At 39.3% G+C, this 22661-nt stretch overlaps 1 protein-coding gene across 1 annotated transcript in view; it reads right to left on the minus strand.

Annotated features, from left to right (window-relative positions):
* Nucleotides 1-22661, minus strand: part of CPA6 (carboxypeptidase A6) — a 327639-nt gene that overhangs the window by 84427 nt on the left and 220551 nt on the right. Inside the window, exons 4-6 of the mRNA XM_011976492.1 lie at nt 16230-16344; nt 14216-14317; nt 11521-11622 (exon numbers count right to left, since the gene is read on the minus strand). Coding sequence (XP_011831882.1) covers nt 11521-11622; nt 14216-14317; nt 16230-16344 — 319 coding nt within the window. The remainder of the gene's footprint in view (nt 1-11520; nt 11623-14215; nt 14318-16229; nt 16345-22661) is intronic.

Raw genomic sequence — 22661 nt, forward strand, 5'->3', positions numbered from 1 at the left:
TTTTTTTTTTTTTTTTGAGAGGGAGTCTCGCTCTGTTGCCCAGGCTGGAGTGCAGTGGCATGATCTCTGCTCAATGCAAGCTCCGCCTCCCAGGCTCCCGCCGTTCTCCTGCCTCAGCCTGCCGAGTAGGTGGGACTACAGGTGCCTGCCACCACGCCCGGCTAATTTTTTGTGTTTTTAGTAGAGATGGGGTTTCACTGTGTTAGCCAGGATGGTCTCGATCTGATGACCTTGTGATCTGTCCGCCTTGGCCTCCCCAAGTGCTGGGATTACAGGCGTGAGCCACCACGCCCGGCCTCTTTGAACTTTCTTACATGGTTTTTTCACTGTCTATGTGTAGATTCCTGTCCTAGAAATTTCTAGTTAGTCGCCCTCACTCTGGGTTCTTTCTCCTTTCTTTCATCCATATATCATTGCCTTTCATCTTTAAGCTCTCTGACAATGGGACGTGCTTTTTGCTCCTTATCAGTGTTTTCCTTTTCTTTCTTTTTTTTTTTTGAGACAAGATCTCACTCTGTCACCCAGGCTGGAGCACAGTGGTGCGATCACAGCTCACTGCAGCCTTGACCTCCTGGGCTCAAGTGATCCTCCCACCTTGGCCTCCCAAAGTGCTGGGATTACGGGTGTGAGTCACCGCATCTGGCCAGTGTTTTCTCATTTCACTTTATTGGACCAAACTCTGCTTGACTTCCAAGGCTTACTATAATTTTTCAAGCAGTATTATATGGGATTAGAGTCTACACACACAGACTATAGGTTGTTGCCTCACTAAATCTACAATGACACACATAGCATGTTCATTCTCAACATTAATCTTTTCTCTTTCTTGGAATACTTTCATTTCTCTGATCAAATTCCAACTTCCAAGTCAAGGCTTGAGAATCATTTCCTCCACAAAGCTTCCCCAAACCTTGTCTTTTTAGCCTTAATGGATTTTTCTGATTCCTTAATTCCTTCAGGTACTATAATCAGTACACTTAGGCCTCCAAAGACACATTATTTTATGTTGTTTCCTGCACATAAATATTCCTCCTCAAATAGAATGCAGACTCCTTGAGCACAGGGACCATGATTTATACTTCTGTTGATGGCCATAATATAAGCAGAGTGCTAAAAATGTGGTGATCAACAATAATTTGTTGAACTGATTAATATAAATATCTTCTGGGGGAATGCTATTTAACCCTAATTTAAAAAATAACAGCTTTATTGGGATATAATTCACACACCTTACAATTCATCCTTTTATAGTGTGCAATTTAGTGTGTTTTAGTATATTTAGAGTTGTGCAACCATCACCACTATATAGTTTTATATTTTCCTTTTTTTTTTTTTTTAGATGGAGTGTCTGTCACCTAGATTAGAGTGCAGTGGCACAATCTAGGCACACTGCAACCTCCTCCTCCCCAGTTCAAGTAATTCTCCTGCCTCAGCCTCCCCAACAGCTGGGATTACAGGCATGTGCCACCATGCCTGGCTAATTTTTGTATTTTTAGTAGAAATGGGGTTTTACCATATTGGCCAGGTTGGTCTTGTACTCCTGACCTCATGATCTGCTCACCTTGACCTCCTAAAGTGCTAGGATTACAGGCGAGAGCCATGGTGCCTGGCCTTATACTTTCATTATCCAAAAAGGGAGCCCATACTCTTTAGCTATCAACCCCATAATCCTATCCTCTTCCCTCACCATAGGCAACCACTAATCTACTTCCTTTTTCCAGAAATTTACTGATTTGGGGCACTGCATATGTATGGAATCAGGTAATACATAATATTTTGTGATTGACTTCTTTCATTTAGCATGTTTTCAAGATTCAAGTATGTTGTAGCACGTATCAGCACTTCATTTACTTCCTATTGAGATATGATTCACAGAACATAAAATTCACCATTTTACAGTGCACAATTCAGTGGTTTTTAGTATATTCGCAGTGCTGTACAATCACCATCACTACTGAATTCTAGGACATTTCCACCACTCCAAAAAGAACCTGGTAGTTGTTAGTTCCAATTCCCTCTTACCCCATCCCCTTGCAAGTACTAATCTGCTTTCTGTTTTTGTGGATTTGCCTACTCTCTGAATATTTCATATGAACAGAGTGATACAACATATGAGCCTTTGTGTCTGCCTCATTTCATTTAGCACAATGTCTTCAAGGTCCATCACTACTGTATCTTAAAACTGTCATTCCTTTTATGGCTGAATAATGCCCTGTTGTATGGTTATACCAATAAAAAACTATTCATCAGTTGATGGCCACTTTTTGGCTGTTATGAATAATGCTGCTATGAGCATTCATGTACAAGTTTCTGTGTGGATATGTTTTCAGTTCTCTTTGGTACACACATAGGAGTGGAATTTTGGGGTCACGTAGTAACTCTATGTTTAACTTTTGGAAGAACTGCCATACTGTTTTCAACCTTATCTTAACTTGGTGATTTCCTCTACTTTTTTTTTTTTTTTTAAATGGAGTCTTGCTCTGTCACCCAGGCTGGAGTGCAGCGGCACGATCTCGGCTCACTGCAACCTCCGCCTCCTGGGTTCAAGCAATTCTCCTGCCTCAGCCTCCTGAATAGCTGGGATTATAGGCATGCACCACCATGGCCAGCTAATTTTTGTATTTTTAGTAGAGAAGGGGTTTTGCCATGTTGTCCAGGCTGGTCTTGAACTCCTGGCCTCAAGTGATCCATCCGCCTCAGGTGTGAGCCATCCTCTATTTTTAAATTTAATTTTCAAGCCCATTGCTTTTAAGTTTTGTAAGTGTCCCTCTTTACAAGTATCTCCTTGCTATCTATTCTCTTTGTTCCCTGGCCTGCCCATTCTCAGGTTTAAGTCTCTTGCTCTTCTGTAGATATCTGTTCACGTTTGCAGAAAGATAACTTCCAAGTTCTGTATGTGTATCTCTGCTTATTTCTCCTTATGTATCTATTCTAGTTTTCTTTCTTTGATGAATTTAGTATCTGTATCATCCCTCTTGGCCCATGACAAATTTAAGAAAACTTTAGGCTGGGCGTGGTGGCTCACGTCTGTAATCCCAGCCCTTTGGGAGGCTGAGGTGGGTGGATCACTTGAGGTCAGCAGTTCAGGACCAGCCTGGCCAACATGGTGAAACCCCGTCTCTACTAAAAATACAAAAATTAGCAGTGTGTGGTGGTGCACACCTGTAATCCCAGCTGCTCAGGAGGTTGAGGCAGGAGTATCGCTTGAACCCGGAAGGCAGAGGTTGCAGTGAGCCAAGATCGCGCCACTACACTCCAACCTGGGTGACAGAGTGAGATTCCATCTCAAAAAAAAAAAAAAAGAAAGAAAATTTTAGCATCAAAAAGGAATATTTCTTAAAACTCCTTTTTAATTTTGTGATGAAGGGAGCATCTGTAGTATGCATTTCAACAGTAAGTCCAGCATGTCTGTGCTCATCTTTTTCCTCTCCCCTCAAAGTCCCATGGCACCATAAATATCATATGATATTGTCAATGGTTTTGCTAACCTGGTATAAGCAAGCATTCAGCAAGAGACAGAGATTTTGCAATCTAAGTGTACCCACCATTTGTTTTCTTAATTCTACTTATGAGATTAAAAACAATTTGTGCTATGTGAATATTAGGAAAGAAAGAGAGGTAGCATGTACTGCAAACAGAAAGGTGATGGCTCTACATTTTCCAACAGAACTAAATGACTATCAACTTAAAAGACTAAAGCCCATACGTTTTGTGGTATATCTGGCATTTTAAAAATGTCTGTCAACTAGGAACTAGAAATTATTTGTTGAGATAATGAATTCATTTATGCATTTTTCAAAATAACAAAATAATGAAGCCCAATTTACCAGTCATTTAATTGTGGTAGTTTGCTTCTGTATCACTGTTTTCTGAGCTTTGTGTTTTCAAAATAGACATCCACAGATCAATCCACTAAATTGGAATGGAGGCAGAAGTAGAAGTGGCTCTCAGGGCATGGCATGGGACAGTAACGCTGGCCAAAGAGGAGACGAACTTAGAGAGCCAGAGCCCCCCCTGATACTTCTGGTTTCCATGGCAGAGAGAGTCAGGGCCAGCTGATGAGGATTACACAGCAGGGAAGAGAGAGCAGAGATGAAATTGACTGTTTCCCTAGGCAAGAGATAGCACCTGGTTCCAAAGAGAATGGACACCAGGGATATGCAGCCTGGCTATTATTTTTATAATAAACTTCTGATTTGGAGATAAATGAGGGTCCACATGTAATTATAAGAATACAGATAGATACCATATACCCTTTACCTATTTTTCCCCATTGGTAAACTGTAGTATCTTGCCAAACTGTAGTATAATATTACCATTACAGTATTGGCATTGATACGGGCAAGACACAGAACATTTCCATCCTCACACACATTCCTCATGTTGCCCTTTTACAGCCACATCCACTTTCCTTCCAACTCCACCCCTTCCCTAACCCTGAGCAGTCACTTGTCTGTTGTCCATTTCCACAATTTTGTCATTTAGAAAGCAATATATAAGTGAAATAATACAATAGGCATTTAAGATTGACTTTTTCATTCAGCATAATTCTCTGGAGATTCATCCAGGTTGCTGCGTTTATCAAGAATCTGTTTCTCTTAATTGTTGAGTAGTTTTCCATGGTATGGATGTACTACAGTTTGTTTAACCATTTGCCTGTTGATGAATACCTGGGTTGTTTCCAGTTTGGGGCTATTATAAATAAAGCTGCTATAAACATTTGTGCACGGGTTTTTGAGCAAACATAAGTTTTAATTTCTCTGGGATAAATGCCAAGAGTGCAATTACTGGGTCATATGGTAGTTCCATGCCTAGTTTGAAAAGAGACTGCCAACTGTTTTCAAGAATAGCTCTACCGTTTTACATTTGCACCTGCAACATATGAGTGCTCTAGTTTCCTGCATCCTCCCTGGCATTTGGTGATATTGGTGATATATATGTGTAGATGTATAGATCTACCTATACATCTATAGATATAATTCTATCTATCTGATTATTTTTAGCCATTCAGATAGGTGTGTAGTGATAGCTCACTGTGGCTTTAATTTTCCCAACATCTTTTTTGTATGTGCTTATTTGCCATCTGTATGTATACACTTTGGTTAAATGTCTCTTCTTGTCTTTTGCCCATTTTCTCATTGGATTGCTTGCTTTTTACTGTCAAGTTTTGAGTTTATATATTCCAAATGAGTCTTTTATTAGATATGTGATTTGCATATCTTTTCTCAGTCTGCAGCTTATCATTTTCATCCTCTTAACAGTTTTTCATAGGCAAAAGTTTAAAATTTTGATTAAGTTTGATAATGTACAATGTAGCTACTTTTCCTTTTATGGAGCATGTTTCTGGTGTCAAATCAAAGAACTCTTTGCCTTGGTTTTAGATCCTCAAGATTTTCTTCTATGCTTTTTTCCCCTAAAAGTTTTATCGTTTTACATTTAAATTCATGATCAATTTTGAGTTAATTTTTGTATATGGTATGAGACTTAGACTCATACCATATACAAAAAAAGATTCATTTTTTTTTGCAATGAATATCCAATTACTCCAGTACCGTTTGTTGAAAAGGCTGTCTTTCCTCCCTTGAATTGGTTTTGCATTTTTGTCAAAAGTCAGTTGGAAATATTTGTGTGGATCTATTTTTGGGTTTCTATTCTGTTCCATTTATCTATGTCTGTCCCTTCACCAATACCACACACTCTTAATTATTGTAGGTATATGGTATGTCTTGAAATTAGATAGAACGAATCCTCCCTCCCATTTCATTTTTCTTTTTCAAAAAAGTTTTAGCTCTCCTACTTCCTTTGCCATTTCATACACTTTTAAGAATAATCTTATCTACAGCTACAAAAAGTCTTGCTGAAATTTTGATAGGAATTGTGTTAAATCTCTATATCAATTTGAGTAGAATTGCCATCTTTACTATTTTGAAATCTCCCAATCTATGAATGTGGTATGTTTCTCCACTTCAATTTTCTTTATTTCACCAGCATTTTGTAGTTTTCAGCATGTAAGTCCTGGACATGTTTTGCTGGATTTACACCTAAAAGTATTACAGTTTTTTGAGTAATTGTATATAATCTTGTATTTTAAAAATTCCAGTGTCCATGTGTTCATTGCTATTATGTGTATGGAAATAAAATTGATTTTGTATGTTTATCTTGTATCCTGTTGAAAAATTTCCCCTTTCTTTCTTTAAGAGTTTTATCATGGATATATGTTAAATTTTGTCAAATGCTTTCTCTGCATCAATTGATAAAATTATATAATTTTTCTTCTTTAGCTTTTAATACAGTGGATTACAATGACTAACTTTTGAGTATTAAACTGGGATTGCATCCCTGAAGTAAATCTCACTTAGCTATGGTATATAATTGTTTCTCTTGATTGCTAAATTCTATCTGTTAATACTTTATTCAGGATTTCTGTATCTATTTTCAAGAAGGATATTGGTCTGAGTTTCTTTTTCATGTGCTGTCTCTGGTTTTGGTACCAGGCTTCATAAAAAGAATTGGAAGTGTTCCAACCTCTTCTATTTTCTGAAAAGACTGTGTTGAATTGGTGTTAATTCTTCTTTAAACATTTGGTAGAATTCTCCAGTGAAAGCTTCTGTGCCTTGAAATTTCCTTTTTGGAGCATTTAAAAATCATAAATTAAAATTTGTAATAGTTACAGGGATATTCAAATTCTCTACTTTCTAATAGGTAAGTTGTAGTAGTTAGTGTTTTTCAATTAATTGGTTCATTTTGTCTACACTGTCAAATTTACAAGGGTAGAATTATTCCCAGTATTCCCTTATTAACCTTTTTTATATCTTCAGAGTTTGTAGTGATATTCCATTTCATTCCTGATATTGCTAATTTGCATCTTCTTATTTTCTTTGTCTCTCACGCTAGAGCTTTGCCAATTTTATCTATCTTTTAAAAGAACTAGGCCAGGTGCATGGCTCACGCCTATAATCCCAGGACTCTGGGAGGCTGAGGTGGGAGTTGAGCCTAGGAGTTCGAGATAACCTTGGGAAACATAGGGAGACCCTGTCTATACAAAAAATAATTTAAAAAAGTTAGCCTGAATTGATGGCACACACCTGTGGTCCCAACTGCTCTGGAGGCTGAGGTGAGAGGTTTGCTTGGGCCTGGGAAATCAAGGCTGCATTGAGCCATGATCATGCTACTGCACTCCAGTCAGCTTATTGTGTTATTGATTTTCTCTAATAACTTTGTTTTCAATTTCATTAATTTTTGCTCTTATTTCTATTATTTCCTTCCTTCTGCATGCTTTGGGTTTATTTTCTATTTTTCTAGGTCAATGAAGGAAGAGCTTATTGTTTTGAGACTTTCCCTCTTTTCTAATGTATACCTTTAGTGCTATACATTTCCCTCTCAGCACTGCTTTAGCTATGCCCCACACATTTTGATATGTTGTATTTTCACTTTTATCCAGTTCAAGGTATTATCAAAACTTCCCTTGAGATTTTATCTTTGACCCATGGATCATTTAGAAATGTGTTTAATTTCCAAGTGTTCGGAGATTTTCCTGTTATCTTTCTGCCATCAATTACTAGTTTGGTTTCACTGTGGTTACAGAACACATCTTATGATTTCAATTATTTTACATTTGTTGAGGTCTATGTTTTGGAAGAGGATATGGTATATTTTAGAATATGTTCCATAGGCACTTGAAAGTATATTCTGCTGTTGTTGGGTACAGTCTATTAGATCCTATTGGTTGATAGTATTGTTGAGTTCCTTTATATCCTTGATTTTTAAATTTCTATTTATTTATTTATTTTTATTTGTTTATTTTTGAGATGGAGTCTCACTTTGTTGCCCAGGCTGGAGTGTAGTGGCATGATCTTGGCTCACTGCAACCTCTACCCTCTAGGTTCAAGGAATTCTCCTGCTTCAGCCTCCTTAGTACCTGGGACTACAGGTGTGTGCCACTACATCCAGCTATTTTTTGTAATTTTAGTAGAGACAGGGTTTTACCATATTGGCCAGGCTGGTCTTGAACTCCTGACCTCAAGTGACCCACCTGCCTAGGCCTCCCAGAGTCTTTTTATTTATTTATTTATGGAGACAGGGTCTCATTCTGTTGCCCAGGCTGGAGTGCAGTGGCATCATCACAGCTCACTGCAGCCTTGACCTCCTGAGTTCAACAGGTTCTCCCTCCTCAGCCTTTGGAGTAGCTGGGACTACAGGCATGCACCACTACACCAAGCTAATTAATTTTTTTTTTTTTTGTAGAGACAGGGTCTCACTATGTTGCCCAGGCTGATCTCAAATTCCTGGGCTCAAGTGATCCTCCTGCCTCGGCCTCCCAAAGTGCTGGAATTACAGGTGTGAGCCACCATGCCTGGCTTGATTTTCTTTTTAATTGTTCCCTTTTCATTAGTTATTTAAAAATACCAAATTGCTGATATAATAGTAATAATAATTGATTTTATTAAGTGTTTATTATATGCAAAACATTCTGTTAAGTCTTTTGCATGCATTATCTTATTATTATTATTTTAAGTTCTGGGACACATGTGCTGAACGTGCAGGTTTGTTACATAGGTTTACATGTGCCACGGTGATTTGCTGTGCCTATCAACCGATCATCTAGGTTTAAGCTCCGCATGCATTAGGTATTTGTTCTAATGCTCTCCCTCCTCTTTTCCCCCATCCCCCGACAGGCCCCAGTGTGTGATGTTCCCCTCCCTGTGTCCATGTGTTCTCATTGTTCAACTCCCACTTATGAGAGAACACATGCATTATATTATTTAATCCTCCCAATAAGCCAATGTGTTACATACTATCATTATCGTCATTTTGCTGAGGCTCAGAAAGGTTAAGTGACTTGATACCAAGATAATACAGACAGTAAGTGGCAGAGCTGACATTACCCTGACATCAGTGTGGGGTTGCCTGACTTCCAACCGTGTGCACATAACACCTATGCAATCTGAGGTTCTATCAGGATCCTAGAAGGGCTGATAAGTTTTCTTCCAGTTCACATTTGCATAAGGATGTAAGTGGTTATGGGGGAAATCTCATCAAGGAGTGGTAAGCAGACTTTAATGTGATCCCCAACAATTCCTGCTTCTTAGTATCTGTCCCTGCATAATTCCTTCCTCTTGAGTATGGGCTGGACCAAGTGACTCACTTCTAATGAAGAAAATATGGCAAAAGTGATATGAGGTCACTTCTAAGACTAGGTTACAAAAGAACCGTAGTTTCCATCTGGGGCCTGTTTTCTCTTGCTTTCACTCTTACCTGCTTTGAGTGAAGCCAGGTGCCATGTTTTGAGCTGGCCTAGGAAGAAGTTTATGTGGCAAAGAGCTGATATCTCTGGCCCACAGCCAATGAGGACCTAAGGCTTACCACGAGCCATGTGAGTGAGCTTGGAAGCACATCATCCCCCAGGGAAGCCACACATCCTCATGCCCAGGGCTCCAGCTGACACCTTGACTGTGACACTGGGGTGAATGACCTCTAGGCCTCCTTTGTTTCATTTCTGGTTGCTTCCATGGCTCAGACAGAAAATGGAGTGGTAAAGTGGAGGAGCAAATGGCAGCCATAATCTGGAGGAGTGAAAGAGGTGTGGGAAGGCCAGCAGAGGCACAGGAATGGCCTCACTCTTCTGCACACATGATGGCCCTATGCAGGAGGGAGGAGGATGGAGAGGAAAGCCTCTCCTCCCAACAATGTATCGGTGGAAATGGAGCCTAATCTCAATTGCTTCTTGCTCTTGCTCCAAAATCAACTGCCCTCAGTTGACAGTCATTGCACATGCCTCTTCCTTTTCCTGTGTACCTGTGGTTACACTGTCCTTCTCTTCCTTGGAAATTTAGCCCAGGTTACAGTGCTGCTGTATATGGCTCCACAGATTGTATGCTATAAAAATCCAGATGGAGCCATTCATATCCTATGAGAAGATCTGAGAAGTCATCATCCAGAAATCTTTCCACATTATTACCACTGAATTCTCATCATTTCAGTGCATTAACAAATATTTGAACACCTATTAAGTGCCAAGTGTTTTTCTACATGTTGGGGATTTAGCAGTGAACAAGATGGATGCAGTTTCTCTTGTAGGAGTTGGTACAGGAATAAGATGATAACCATATAATAGACAAAGTAAATTTAGATGTTATAAAGAAAAGGTTGCATATGTTGGGGGTGAGGGAAAACTTTAGCTGGAATGCTAGGGAGATACATTCTCGTGTTCTTCAATAATCTACACGACCATATCCTGTCAACAACAGATGTTCTGTACTTAACTATTTCTTTTTTTTTTTAAACCTGAAATAGCAGACAACAAGTTGATATGTATACATTGGGTATTTGATGCAATGTAATAGAGTTAATTTCTTATTAGCTTTTGCATTTGTCCTAGCAGGATGAAATAGGGTTTTAAGAGAATGCAAATTACTCAATAAACTGAGTAGGAATGTTTAGAAAATTTTATTCCTCAATACTTATAAGATTAAGCATACTTTTGTGGTTTTGGTAGTGCCAGAGAGACATTTTGTAAATTCAGTACATTCTTGACATTTGTGAGCTATGTTTTCTAAGACCTAGGAGAGTTTTCAAAGTTACAAATTCCACTACAGCACATAATTTCCCCATAAAACACAGTAAAATATAACTGATACATTTAAATATCTTTTGTGTCTTTAATGGTTTTCTATAAGTACAGGGCTAAAAAATTTGTCGAGTTGTTTTGTGGCTAAGACCCTTCATATCCTTCGACTTTCACTTTCATTACCAGTATTAGTCACCCCTCAACTCCCAAAACTAAAAGTCAAGGTTAAAAAAAAAAAAACCATGAAAGATACTACATCCTTGACAATGAATAGAAAAGTATCAGAACATACAAAAGTGTTGGCACAAAAGGCTGGCCCACTCTTGGGATAGGGACCCACTCAATGCACTAGCTCAGAGGGCCTGTGACTCAAATGAAGCATTAAGAAAATGAGAAATCACTATGAGTCATCAACGATTAGGGTTACTGAAAAATAACTGAAACTAAGAATGTTAAATCCACAGATGCTAAAGGTCTTCTGGTATCTAAATTACAGACCTATAGCAGGAGGGCACAAGCAACCCCTTGTTCATCTCTTTATTGTTAGAGCATATGTGGAATGATTTTGAGGAGGAAGTCAAGTAATGTAGAACTTTCTGAGCTGGATATCTTGTAAGAAATTATTTGGAACACCACAGATTGGGTTTTTAGCTGTGCCATATATGCATTGCTAGGTTAGTTCCTAATTTGTCACAAATTCAAAAAGGCTCTGAACTTCAGTTTCTTTCTCTGTAATGAGAGCTGCCAATTCCCACTTCCACGGGCACAGGTGAGGATAAGCTGAGCCAGGGTTACAAGAGGTCTTCATAAACATGAAAGTAGCCCATGGAATCAAGGTGTTATTCAATCAGGTATCATTGGTTTCAAATTCCCACTTCATTTGTTAAGCAGAATAAAAACACAGGGAAGCACTGACTAGCTGAAATGGACTTTGTGTAAAGGGTTTAACTTACTTCTTTTACAAACCACTGACAAAAGGCAGGACCGATCCATTCTCTGGCATGAATACCACAGTCTATCCAAACAGCTCTTTTGAGTCGTGAACGTCTGCCCAGCTGAAAACAAGAGCATTCATAGTAACCAACTCAGGCTTTTAGATTCACTGACCAGCATAATTTAATAAGGTTTCAGCATAATTCTTCATTATAGTGTGGTTCATTAGGTAACGCACAAAAAGGACAAAGGGAGTTCCTATCTATCTCGAAAGTCCAGGCTTGTTTATGCAGAAACAATACATTTATTGTCCTAATTATAATAAAAGAACCAGAAAGCACAAAAGGGAAAGGAAAATCCCTAAAATAGGTTGCTTCTTTATTTTTAAAAATTTTTTATTTTAATTAATTAATTAATTTTTAATTATTGCTATGTTGCCAAGGCTGGTCTTGAACTCCTGGTCTCTTGCAATCCTCCTGGCTCAGCCTGCTTCTTCATTGTAATATAGTATGTGACTGTTAAGTAAAAAGCTAAGTCCTCCCTCATCCCCTTTCTCTCCCCATCCCAAGGAATAGTTCTTAAATAATAGCTATATTTTATAGGTGGATAAAGTCAAATTTTATTATACCATGAAATGAAAACATAAAACAACTTGATTTCTAGAATCAAGTGGCAGATTTTTCTTTACAATCCAACTATATCAATATTACTTTTAACCTGGTTGCTAGCCGAGAAATCAATAGGAGCTCCTGTCATTATAATTACAGGGGATCTAATTTTAATTCGTTCATTAATTCACTCCACAAATACTTCAGGAAATCTTTTTTAATGTCAGACATTGTGCTCAGTACTGGAGATTCAAACATGAACAGACAAGGAATTTATATGCTAGTGGGGAGGGCAAACATGTAAGCAATCAATCAACAATTATGATGTGAATATCTATAAGTTACCATGGGAACATGAGTGTTATGTTGAATTTTCGTAAGTAATAAAAGGTGGCTCCTCAGAAGAGGAGCACTTGAGTATTTCAGCAAGACATAAAGCTTGTTTGGCAGACAAGTTGGAGGAAGCCATGTCAATCCTGGAAGAGAATCTGAGCACACCATATTGGAGGAACTGTGCCTGCAGTTTGAGGAAGGAACAGCAGATAAAGCTCAACGTGGATTCCCTGGATACTAAATAAAGGAGATGAGCTTCCTCCTGTATTCTATGGCGGGCTGTGTGTGTGTGTGTGTGTGTGTGTGTGTGTGTTTGCTTGCTCATGTTTGAGGGCTCATATTGTGTGTGGAGGATGGATTAGAGCATGAGAGGGTCAAGAATGGGGGCTCCAAGGAAGCTCAGCAGTGAGGCAACTACTGCAATAGTCCAGGGAGAACAGACACAGAGAGAAGTCAGGGTAATAGCTATGAGAACAAGAGAAGCAACTAGGGCAGATCTGAAATATTCAGAAGAAAAAATGGTCAGCTTTTGGTGGTAATTTAAAGTGAATAGTTAAAGAAGAGGAACTTAGGATGATGCCCATGTTTCTGAATTGGGAGGAGAGGGATGCCATTCTGAATCTGAGGTGCTTTTCTGAATATCCAGGGAAGAGTGTCAAGTAGGCAATGGGGGTGAATTTAAGGTTCCAGAGGGTGGACTGCAATGGATACAGAGGTCTGGGATGACTGCTGAAATTATGGGCTAGCTGTGTCTATCTAGAGAGTGTTGGTGGTATGAAAGTAGGGCTGAGGATAGAGTCTCAGGGATTACCTGAACCTAAGAAAGAACAAGGGGAAAGGAGCCAGTGAGTGAGACCCAGATGGTCAGAGAGACAGGAGGAGAATCAACTAGGAGTGGCTGCTGGCCTTGGAAAGAAGTTTTAGAAGAGCTGTGGGGGCAAAGGCTGGTGAGTCAAAGTCTGAATGATAGGACAGGAAATAGAGATGGTGATTAGAGGTCAGTCTTTTTAGAAGTTTGGCTGAGAAAGAATGGAGAGCTATAGGTCAGTAGACAGAAGAGAATTCAGGGTCAAGAGATGGATGAGAATAATGCGTAGCTTCTGCATTAGTTTGTTCTCACGTCTCTATAAAGAACTACCTGAAACTGGGTAGTTACAAATAAAAGAGGTTTAATTGGCTCAGAGTCCTGCAGGCTGTACAGGAAGCATGGCTGGGGAGGCCTCAGGAAACTTAGAGTCACGGCAGAAGGCGGAGAGGAAGGAGGCACATCTTACATGGTGGAGCAGGAGGAAGAGAGTGAAGGGGGAAGGGCTACACACTTTTAAACAATCAGATCTCATGAGAACTCACTCACTATCACAAGAAGAGCAGGGGGAAATCTGCCCTCATGATTCAATCACCTCCCACCAGGTTCCTCCCGCAACATTGGAAATTACAATTTGATGTGAGATTTGGGTGGGGACACAGAGCCAAACCATATCAGCTTCTTACACATTTATATAGTTTTGCGTTGGTTCATCTTAAGCAGCACCAACTCACAAATATTTCGCATCGATAACTGAAAATGTTAGCAACAGTATTCTCTGGAATATCCAATGGCAAAAATGAAATATGGCTCAGGAACCTAAGGGGAAATATTTCTGAGATTATCAGATGATGTTAAATATGAGACTCTATAAAAGATCATTTCATTTCTTTTCCCCATAAGTCAAAGTTGAAAAAGATGAATATTTGGTAAACATTATGTATTTACATAGCAATTGCTTGTTTTTACCTTTAAAATAAAAAGAGATCTTCCCTCGTATGATCTTCCAATAGAGAACATGTGAATGAGGCCTGAGTGAGTTTTATTCAGATGATGCATCCAATTTTGAATCTAAGAGCAAATAAATAAAAACTATGTTAGACTCTCTCACAATAATGGACCTTCTAGAGAACAAAAGGAAACAAAAAGACAACAGTAGGTCTTAGAATTCAAGGAGTGCACATGGAATATAAAATTGAACAAAAACCTACTTTCTATTTTTAATTTTCTTTGGGATACTTAAAATTACATTTAATTTTCTGCCTTTACAGATAGTAGCTTATGGCTTTATATTGTTCTTCCATTATCTACCATATATCATTAATATACTAGTTACAGATTTTTATTAAAAATTGATGTGTTCTGGTTTCTTTTTGAAAATCAGAATTTATTTCTATTTTCCACAAGTATTTAAGAGGAAAAGAAATAAATCAACTTTAGGAAAACTGTCCAAACTACTTGAAAGTGTTTCTTAAAGTCCCATATATTACAATTTGCCACTGAACAGAGGATGCTAAGAAAAAGGCATTATCTTTTTTCATTAAAAGGTTCTTCTACTGAGCTACACATCAGAGGGCAAACTCTGAATAATTTCTCCAGTGATAGTGACACATTTGCATTGATCCATTCATATACACTTACCTGTCATCAGGAAAAGATACATTTGAATGAATAAGGTGCTTCATTCCTGACTTAAAAGTCTTATAAGGTGTAAAAAAATAACACAAAAGTGTCCTATCATTTTATGGTATAAAAGGATCAATGTTGAAAAAAATAGCTAAATATATTCAGGAAAGCACCCATACATTCTTTTCTTTCTATTCGTATTTAATCTAATGAGCAGGATGTTTGTGTGTGTGTATATACACATACATTATGCATATCTATATTATATTTGTAAAATTTGACTTTTTTTAGTGCATGTTAGCAGTACTTCTGTGTGCAAAGTTATCTAAAACCTTTCTATTGCTTCAAGCTTCAAAACATGTTGAGACATGAAATATGTGGAGATAATTTTGAAAGGAGAGTTGTCATCAAGAGAACCAAAAACCGTCTTAAGAATAGAGCAGCATCTCATTTATTTTATGTCTGGCATTCCTTTGTTCAATTCAGAGGAAGCATGGAAAATGTATGATTCATTCATTTATTCCTCTGTCAACAACTGTGTATTTGGAGGTCTCTATTTGCCTGCCACTGGGGTTATAGTGGTGAATAAGAAAGAAATGGCCTGCCTTCATGGAACTTGTAGCTTATTAGGGGTGAAAGGCATTAATAAAATAATCACATACTGTGATAGTTTTAAATTATGTAATTATGTGATTATTTTATTAATGCCTTTCCCTGTGCTACGGGGGCATGTAATTCACTGGGTGTTGGTGGAGGAGGGGTTTAAATCCAATATAGGAGAATAGGAACAGCTACCTTTTTGCTTAAGCTGAGATTTGCAGAACAACAAGCTGTCCAGGTGAATAGTAAAGGATGAGGCAGTGTGGATGAGGGGGCTGTCAGTTCTCCAGGTAGGATAAAAACTCATGTTTAAAGGTGCAGAGGTGCCACAAATGAAGCTTTGCCTTTGAGAGTTCTCAACTTTGCAGAGGGTGCAAGTAAGGTCCACTCTACTCATCATTTTCTTAAACTCTGGTTAGCTTTACATTTCTTGACTTCTTAGTGGAGGCCATTATAGGTATAAATTATAGCAACATTTCCCCACTCTTTCATTGCACTTCCTACATCCTATGTAAAAGTGGTATGGGTAAAGCAAGTGAAATTAAAATTATTTTGATACTTCTTAGATACCGTCAAAGACTTAATAGAGGAGACAAGGTGCCTGGGCCATTTAAAAGCTACACATATTCTTCACATAGTACCTTCTCTGTCTTTATGCTTCTCCCCCAGAAGCATAAAGCACATCATTTTCTCCCTTAGACCTAAATGATAAAGACGCCTCTGTAAAAAACCAGAAAAAGCTCTTTTGATTACATACCTCTTCTAAGGAGTGATAAACTTCATAATTATATCCAGAGAGGGATCTTCGGTTTCTCTGGGTTTGCAAGTTGCTTCCCTTCTCTAGTGTTTTCTGAAGATCTTCTATGAGGATCCTGGATTTGGAACGACAGACATGATGAAAAGTAAATTGAGATATTGCAAAAATCAGGCAACATCCAAAGAAAATCATATGCATCTATGTAAAGAAAGACTGTGGTGATCAATATTTCTAAAAATACCAAATGTTGGGAAAATGTTATTTTTCAGGAAATGAAAACTGTTACATAAGTGGTGTAATGAATTTAAAGTGTAAAATTATAGGCAGATGTCCTCCAGTGACAGTAGTAGTAACAATAGCTGTTGATTCACAGCCACAACAACCGAATGATGGCTACGAGCGCTTAGATTTACTGAGTACTACTTACCTACCAGCAGCCAGGCACTGTGCTATGTATTTTATGTACAAAATCTTAGTTAATAGCCTTATAGTCTATGTGGTAGATTTTCTTGTTATTGGTATTTTTAAAATGGGGAAACTGAGTCTCAAAAGGGTTAAGAACTCACCAATATCACTTTTCTGGTCAGTGCCATGCCAGAATTTGAACTTGGAAGGTGAACCCAAATTCCAATCTTGAGATTCTAGGTCCAGGGTCATTTCATGAAAACTGAGCCTAGGCTTCTCTTCCGTGCCCTCACCACCTTCTTTTTCCTGCTGCTTCTTCCTGCGCACATCCCTTCCATCACCAAGAGACTGTGCTCACGTCACTATCCAGCACCCCTGACCCAAGACAGAGAGAAAAGGGAAAGGGGAAAAGAAGCTACAGTCCTCAAGAGGAAACTGAAGAAATACTCAGAGTTGGAAAAAGTGATTTCACTACCTGCCAGTGTCCAGAATGCCAAGAGAAGAGAAGCTCAGCCAATTATAGTGAATGCATTTGGAAATTAAAGGCTGAGGCCAGGGCGGGAGATTCCAGGCTTTGTGGAACCAGCTCCAGGTGGAGTCATTAGTGTTCTTGATGTGACATGTGAGTTAGATAAATACAGGCCTGTCTTCTCAATGCTCACCAGCCTCCACTAACTAGAGTTCCACACGGTAGCAAAGCATTTCAGTCATTTGCATTACTTAAAGATGTTAGAAAGCCTCCCAGTGATTTTACTGGGCCTGGCAGGTGGCTAAAAAGCTTTGCTTTTGTATTTTATTTTCCAAAAGAACCTGTTGTTTAATGGTTTAAGTGCTATTAAAAGAACATATAATGGCATCTTGAAATAACTTTCAAGGCTGAAAGTTATTTAAAGCCTTTAATATTGTTTTAAAAATTATTTTAAAAAATTATCTTGAATCACCTAAAGAAATATTTTCCATTCTGTGAAGGAAGTAAATTAACTTAGGGTCATACTGGGTATAGGACATTCTTTTTCATTTATTTATTTGTTATTTATTGAGCACCTACTATGGACAAAGCACTTAATCAGGAATTGATCATTGGCTTGCTGCTTTTTTTGTTTCTATTTTTGATTTTAAAATTGAAAACATTTTAGAAATCAAGGTAAGGTGAGGAGGTTCAAAGCTTGGTTAAGTCCCTGACGGCTGCTTGCAGTGGCTCAAAATGTCAATGGGAGGTTGTTGTTGGTTTGAACACCATCTGTATTAGTGCTTTCTTTTTTACCCTCAAACTAAGAAGCTACAGATGATTAGGCTTGTATGGGTTAAAGAATTTTACAATATTGCTAAGGTAAGTCTTGAGCCAAATGAACCTCCATGTCAATTTTCTAACTTCCTTGTGTTAGGAGAGAATCTGGGATGGTCAAGAGGGATGCGAGTTTGACTAGGGCTGGGGTGGTTACAAATTGTCAACGTATTCCAATACTGCAGGGAACCTTCAGGTATGTTTCCCTCACCAAGATCATCTATTATTTCTCCTGGCTACTTTTTTAGATCCCAAGAAACTAAGGAAAAAAAAATGTAGATGGATTTGCCAAAGGCAGAAATCTATACTAGAATCTCCTTCTGAATTTCCAATTGTTAAATTTTGTGGTACTTTGTTATGGTGGCCCCAGCAAACCAACCCAGGTCTCTTCAGTAACTTACATTGCACCCAAATGCAGGCCCTAGATCAGCCTTAAATTAAAAAATAATTGTGACACTGGAGGTCAAGTCCCATTTTCCTTGTTAAGTAGTTGACTAGAAACTAGCATATCCATGACAAACCTATGAAATGGAGTCTCAGAATGGTCTTTGTAAGCTGTTGTAGTTTCTTACTTCTTCACAGCCTGTGATGATTCCTACTCCAGTTGTGTATATTCCTGTAATGGTGACTAGAACTATTATAAACTTTCTGAGTGATGCCATTACTCAGTACAAAACCACCTCCTCAAAGTTTCCAGGGTGGGGAGGGACCCTCAAAAAATAGAATTTTTTTTTTTTTTTTTTTTTGAGGAGTCTTGCTCTGTCACCCAGGCTGGAGTGCAGTGGTGTGAACTTGGCTCACTGCAACTCCACCTCCCAAGTTCAAGTGATTCTTGTGTCTCAGCCTCCCGAGTAGCTGGGATTATAGCCACGCACCACCATGCCCGGCTAATTGTATTTTCAGTAGAGACCAGGTTTCACCATGTTGGCCAAGCTGGTCTTAAACTTCTAACCTTAGGTAATCCACCAGCTCAGCTTCCCAAAGTGCTGGGATTACAGGTGTGAGCCACCACGCCTGGCCAAAAAATAGAAATTTCATCACCAGCTTTTACAGGTATTTACTTTATAGAATGACCAAAATGTTTTATGGTAGAATGAATCATTCCTTAGAGGGGAACTGATCACCTAGGGGCCGGACACATGGAGTCACATTACCTCCACTTTAAAAATCACTATAGCTATACATTATGTATTCTCATACAGAGTAAATGACAATCTTTTGAAAATACTCCAGGCTACAATACTAAAAGTCAATTAAAATGATCTCTACCTACTGGGCCCATGGAATTTAATTGACTCATATGTTATTATCTTGAGACCAACGAAATGAATAATTCTAAATGACTGTTCTCCATGAAGAGGCAACTGATTTAAAACACTCATTTTTTAAACTTTATTCTCTGTGACATGAAGTGTGATATTTTATTCTATATCAGTTTCACATGACCTATATTTAATGACAGGAAATAGAGATTTGTTAAACTAACTGGTATATTCTTTTCTACTGAATAGTAATTAATGAAGCATGTGAGTGGTTACTGAGCACCTATAGATATAATTGCCAAGCTGTTTCCTGTCAGGCATTCAGAGAATCAGAGTAGGCCTTCAAAGCTAGAGCAATGACTAAAATGTGTCCAGTATGAACAATAGTTTTATGCACAGCTGTGATTCTATTCTAGAAGCACAGATAAAATACCTTTCTGTAAAAAGCATATCAGTACTTTAATAAAGCTGTAAATATCCTTCTCGCAGGGCAGTCTCTGTGTGGACCAGAGATGTCATTGCCATTTGGCACCTCTTGGCTCGGCCCTCCAGAGAGCCTGGGCCCTCACTATTAACTCACAGAGCCATCAGCCCACCCTAGGTCTCAGGCCCTCCCAGACCCCCAAACTCTGTGCCAGTTTTGACAGTACAACAACTTGTTAAAAAGTTTGGGTAGGTGGAGTAGTCACTTACACTCATGCCTCTCAACCCCAAAATCTTAGGATTCCCAGGAAAGGGTAAGTGACTCCCTTCCTCTCTGTCTCATCTCATTAAGTCACCACACTGCACTTCTCCTAGATCTTCCATTGATGTCCCTTCTCTTCTCCACCTGCTTTTCCCTATGCCCGCTGGAGTCTCCCTTCCTTTGTAAATTAACTTCCTACATTCTCTAGCCTCTTCAGGGAACTCTTTTTTTCTCATCAGACATTTGACTCTTTAAAGGATACACATTCTTTTGTGGCTGTCTATTCCCAGTCTCCCTCTCCATCTGCCTACCGTGGGGTAGAAGGGAGGAAGGTCAGCATATTCTCCTGTATGCCACGAATCTTCTGGCTTCCAGGGAACGCTCATTCTCTCTGCAACATCATGCCACTTCTTGCTGCTTTCCTCGAACTCTTGGCTCTGCCTCGATGTTCCTGCCCCAGAAGTACATTTTCTCCCTCCTCCTCTAATCTTGCCATCAGCCAAGGAGATTCAAGATGATTCTCTGGTGATTTAGGTCACCTGTTCTTGACTGCACCAGCCTCAAAGATATCCACACAACACTCCCCTTCAATAATCTCTGTGGCTACCCTGTGGATCTTGTCACCAGCCATAAACATTCTACCCTAGCACTCTGAGCATCCAACTACTCACATTTTGTCAGAACTTCTTTCCTTCCCGTTTGTTTCCCTCAGTAACACTACATTATTTTCAATACAAAGACCTTAATATCTTCCCTGATTCTTCCATTTGGTCCCCTTATCCCTCCTAGATGCTCCTGCCTTCCAATCCATATTAGACCCAGGGATGAATACTTGAACTAGTATTTCACTAAGGACCTCAACTTTCTTGCCACCCTGACCTTTCCATGGTCCTATCCAACAGAACCTCCACTCTGTATCAGTGTTACAATCTCTCGTCTCTGCAACAACCACTTCTCTTTGTTCATACCCCAGTTTTTCTTTTGGTAATACCCTTTAACCCCTCCTTCCTTACTTTCAGTAGATAATTTTGCTTCTTCATTCATCCAGAAAATTTAGCCATTGGCTGTAATCTTTTTTGACGTGTCCACTTTCCTCTCTACAATCTTAAGTAGATCCACCACATTTATCTCTTTAGTTTTAGAAAATGAGGTATCCTTCCTGCTGTTCAGACACTTTTCTTTCTGCACATTCTCTCTGGCATCATGGGTGTCTTCCTCCCTACAGGCTCTTCCCTCAGCCTACAAATACATCAAGACTTCCCCCCTACACAAACAAATCCCATATCTACCAGGTAGACATCAGTGATGCATCTCTTCCCAGTCACTTCTCATTCTCTGCTTCTCTTATTCTAACTGCTAAGAACAGGAATAGACTCTGCTGCTGTGTGTTCTCACCTCCTGTTCACATCTATGTCTTCTAGTGCGAACATTCTAATCCACCTTTAGAGTCATCAATGTTCTTTCTATTGCCAGATCCAAAGGAAACTGGTTGGTCCTTTGCTTGCTGGATATCACTGCAGCACTTGGTACTCTGGACCCATCTCTTTCTTTAAAGTCTTGCTTTTCTTCTTCAGCTCCTCTGACTATCTTCTACTTGCTCTTTTCTTTTTTTTTTGAGACAGGGTCTCACTCTGTTGCCCAGGCTGGAGTGCAGTGGTGCGATCTCAGCTCACTGCAACCTCTGCCTCCTGGGTTCAAGTGATTCTTCTGCTTAGCCCTCCGAGTAGCTGGGATTACAGGCGTGCATCACCATGCCTAGCTAATTTTTGTATTTTTAGTAGAGACAGGGTTTCATCATGTTGGTCAGGCTGGTCTTGAACTCCTGACCTCAGGAGATCTGACCACCTCAGCCTCCCAAAGTCTGGGATTACAGGTGTCAGCCACCGCACCTGGCCCCACCTGCTCTTTTCTTACTCCTCTAACCATTTTTTTTAAAACTAACCCTCAAAATATCTAAATCTGTTCAAGTTGGTCTACTCAGTTACCCAAGCTAGAAAACTTGGAGTCATCCTTTCACTTCTTCCTTTCCTACTTAACATCCAACATGAGGAGAGTCTGCTCTGACATATTTTTTTAATGCTCTCATGATCCTACTACTCTGGTCCTACTCAGAGCCTCATTCCCTCTTCCCTGGACTAGTGTTTCCTATCCCCTCCACCTGACCCCACTGGCATGCACCTCCTTTGCAATGGGGCAGCACCACCCACAAGACAAAGTCTGAGCTGCTGCCCCTGCACATAAGATTTCCCACCATTGGAACTCCCTATTTCTCCAGCATCATTTCTTTCTGCCCTTTGACTTGCACTTCATACACTAACCACTCTGCACTCATATGCTGCTTCTTCCTTTGCTTGTGTGGTCCCCTCTGCCTCTGCCTGGTTGGCATAGCTCCTGCAGAAAGCCTTTTCCACTCCTGCCTTCTCATCCACTCTCTAGGCCTTGCTAGGCTGCTCTCCTTTCTTCACAGAAAAATGTCTGTTGTTTCACTGATCACTTAGCGGTAACAGTGAATAGTGAAATGAAAGGTCCACATGGTTGCTCCCATCCCCCACTGGACTAATAAGCTCTTCAAGGTGAATATATTCACGTCAGTTTTCCCCATATGAAAAATTGTACCAAACACACTGTCATAAGCGCTTGATAAATAACCTACATATAACTACCATTTGATTCAGTTTAGTACATCAGCTTCCCAAAGTGCTGGGATTACAGGTGTCAGCCACCGCACCTGGCCCCACCTGCTCTTTTCTTACTCCTCTAACCATTTTTTTTAAAACTAACCCTCAAAATATCTA

The sequence above is a fragment of the Mandrillus leucophaeus genome, unplaced genomic scaffold (genome assembly GCF_000951045.1).
Source record: "Mandrillus leucophaeus isolate KB7577 unplaced genomic scaffold, Mleu.le_1.0 Scaffold167, whole genome shotgun sequence".
Classification (NCBI taxonomy): Eukaryota; Metazoa; Chordata; class Mammalia; order Primates; family Cercopithecidae; genus Mandrillus; species Mandrillus leucophaeus.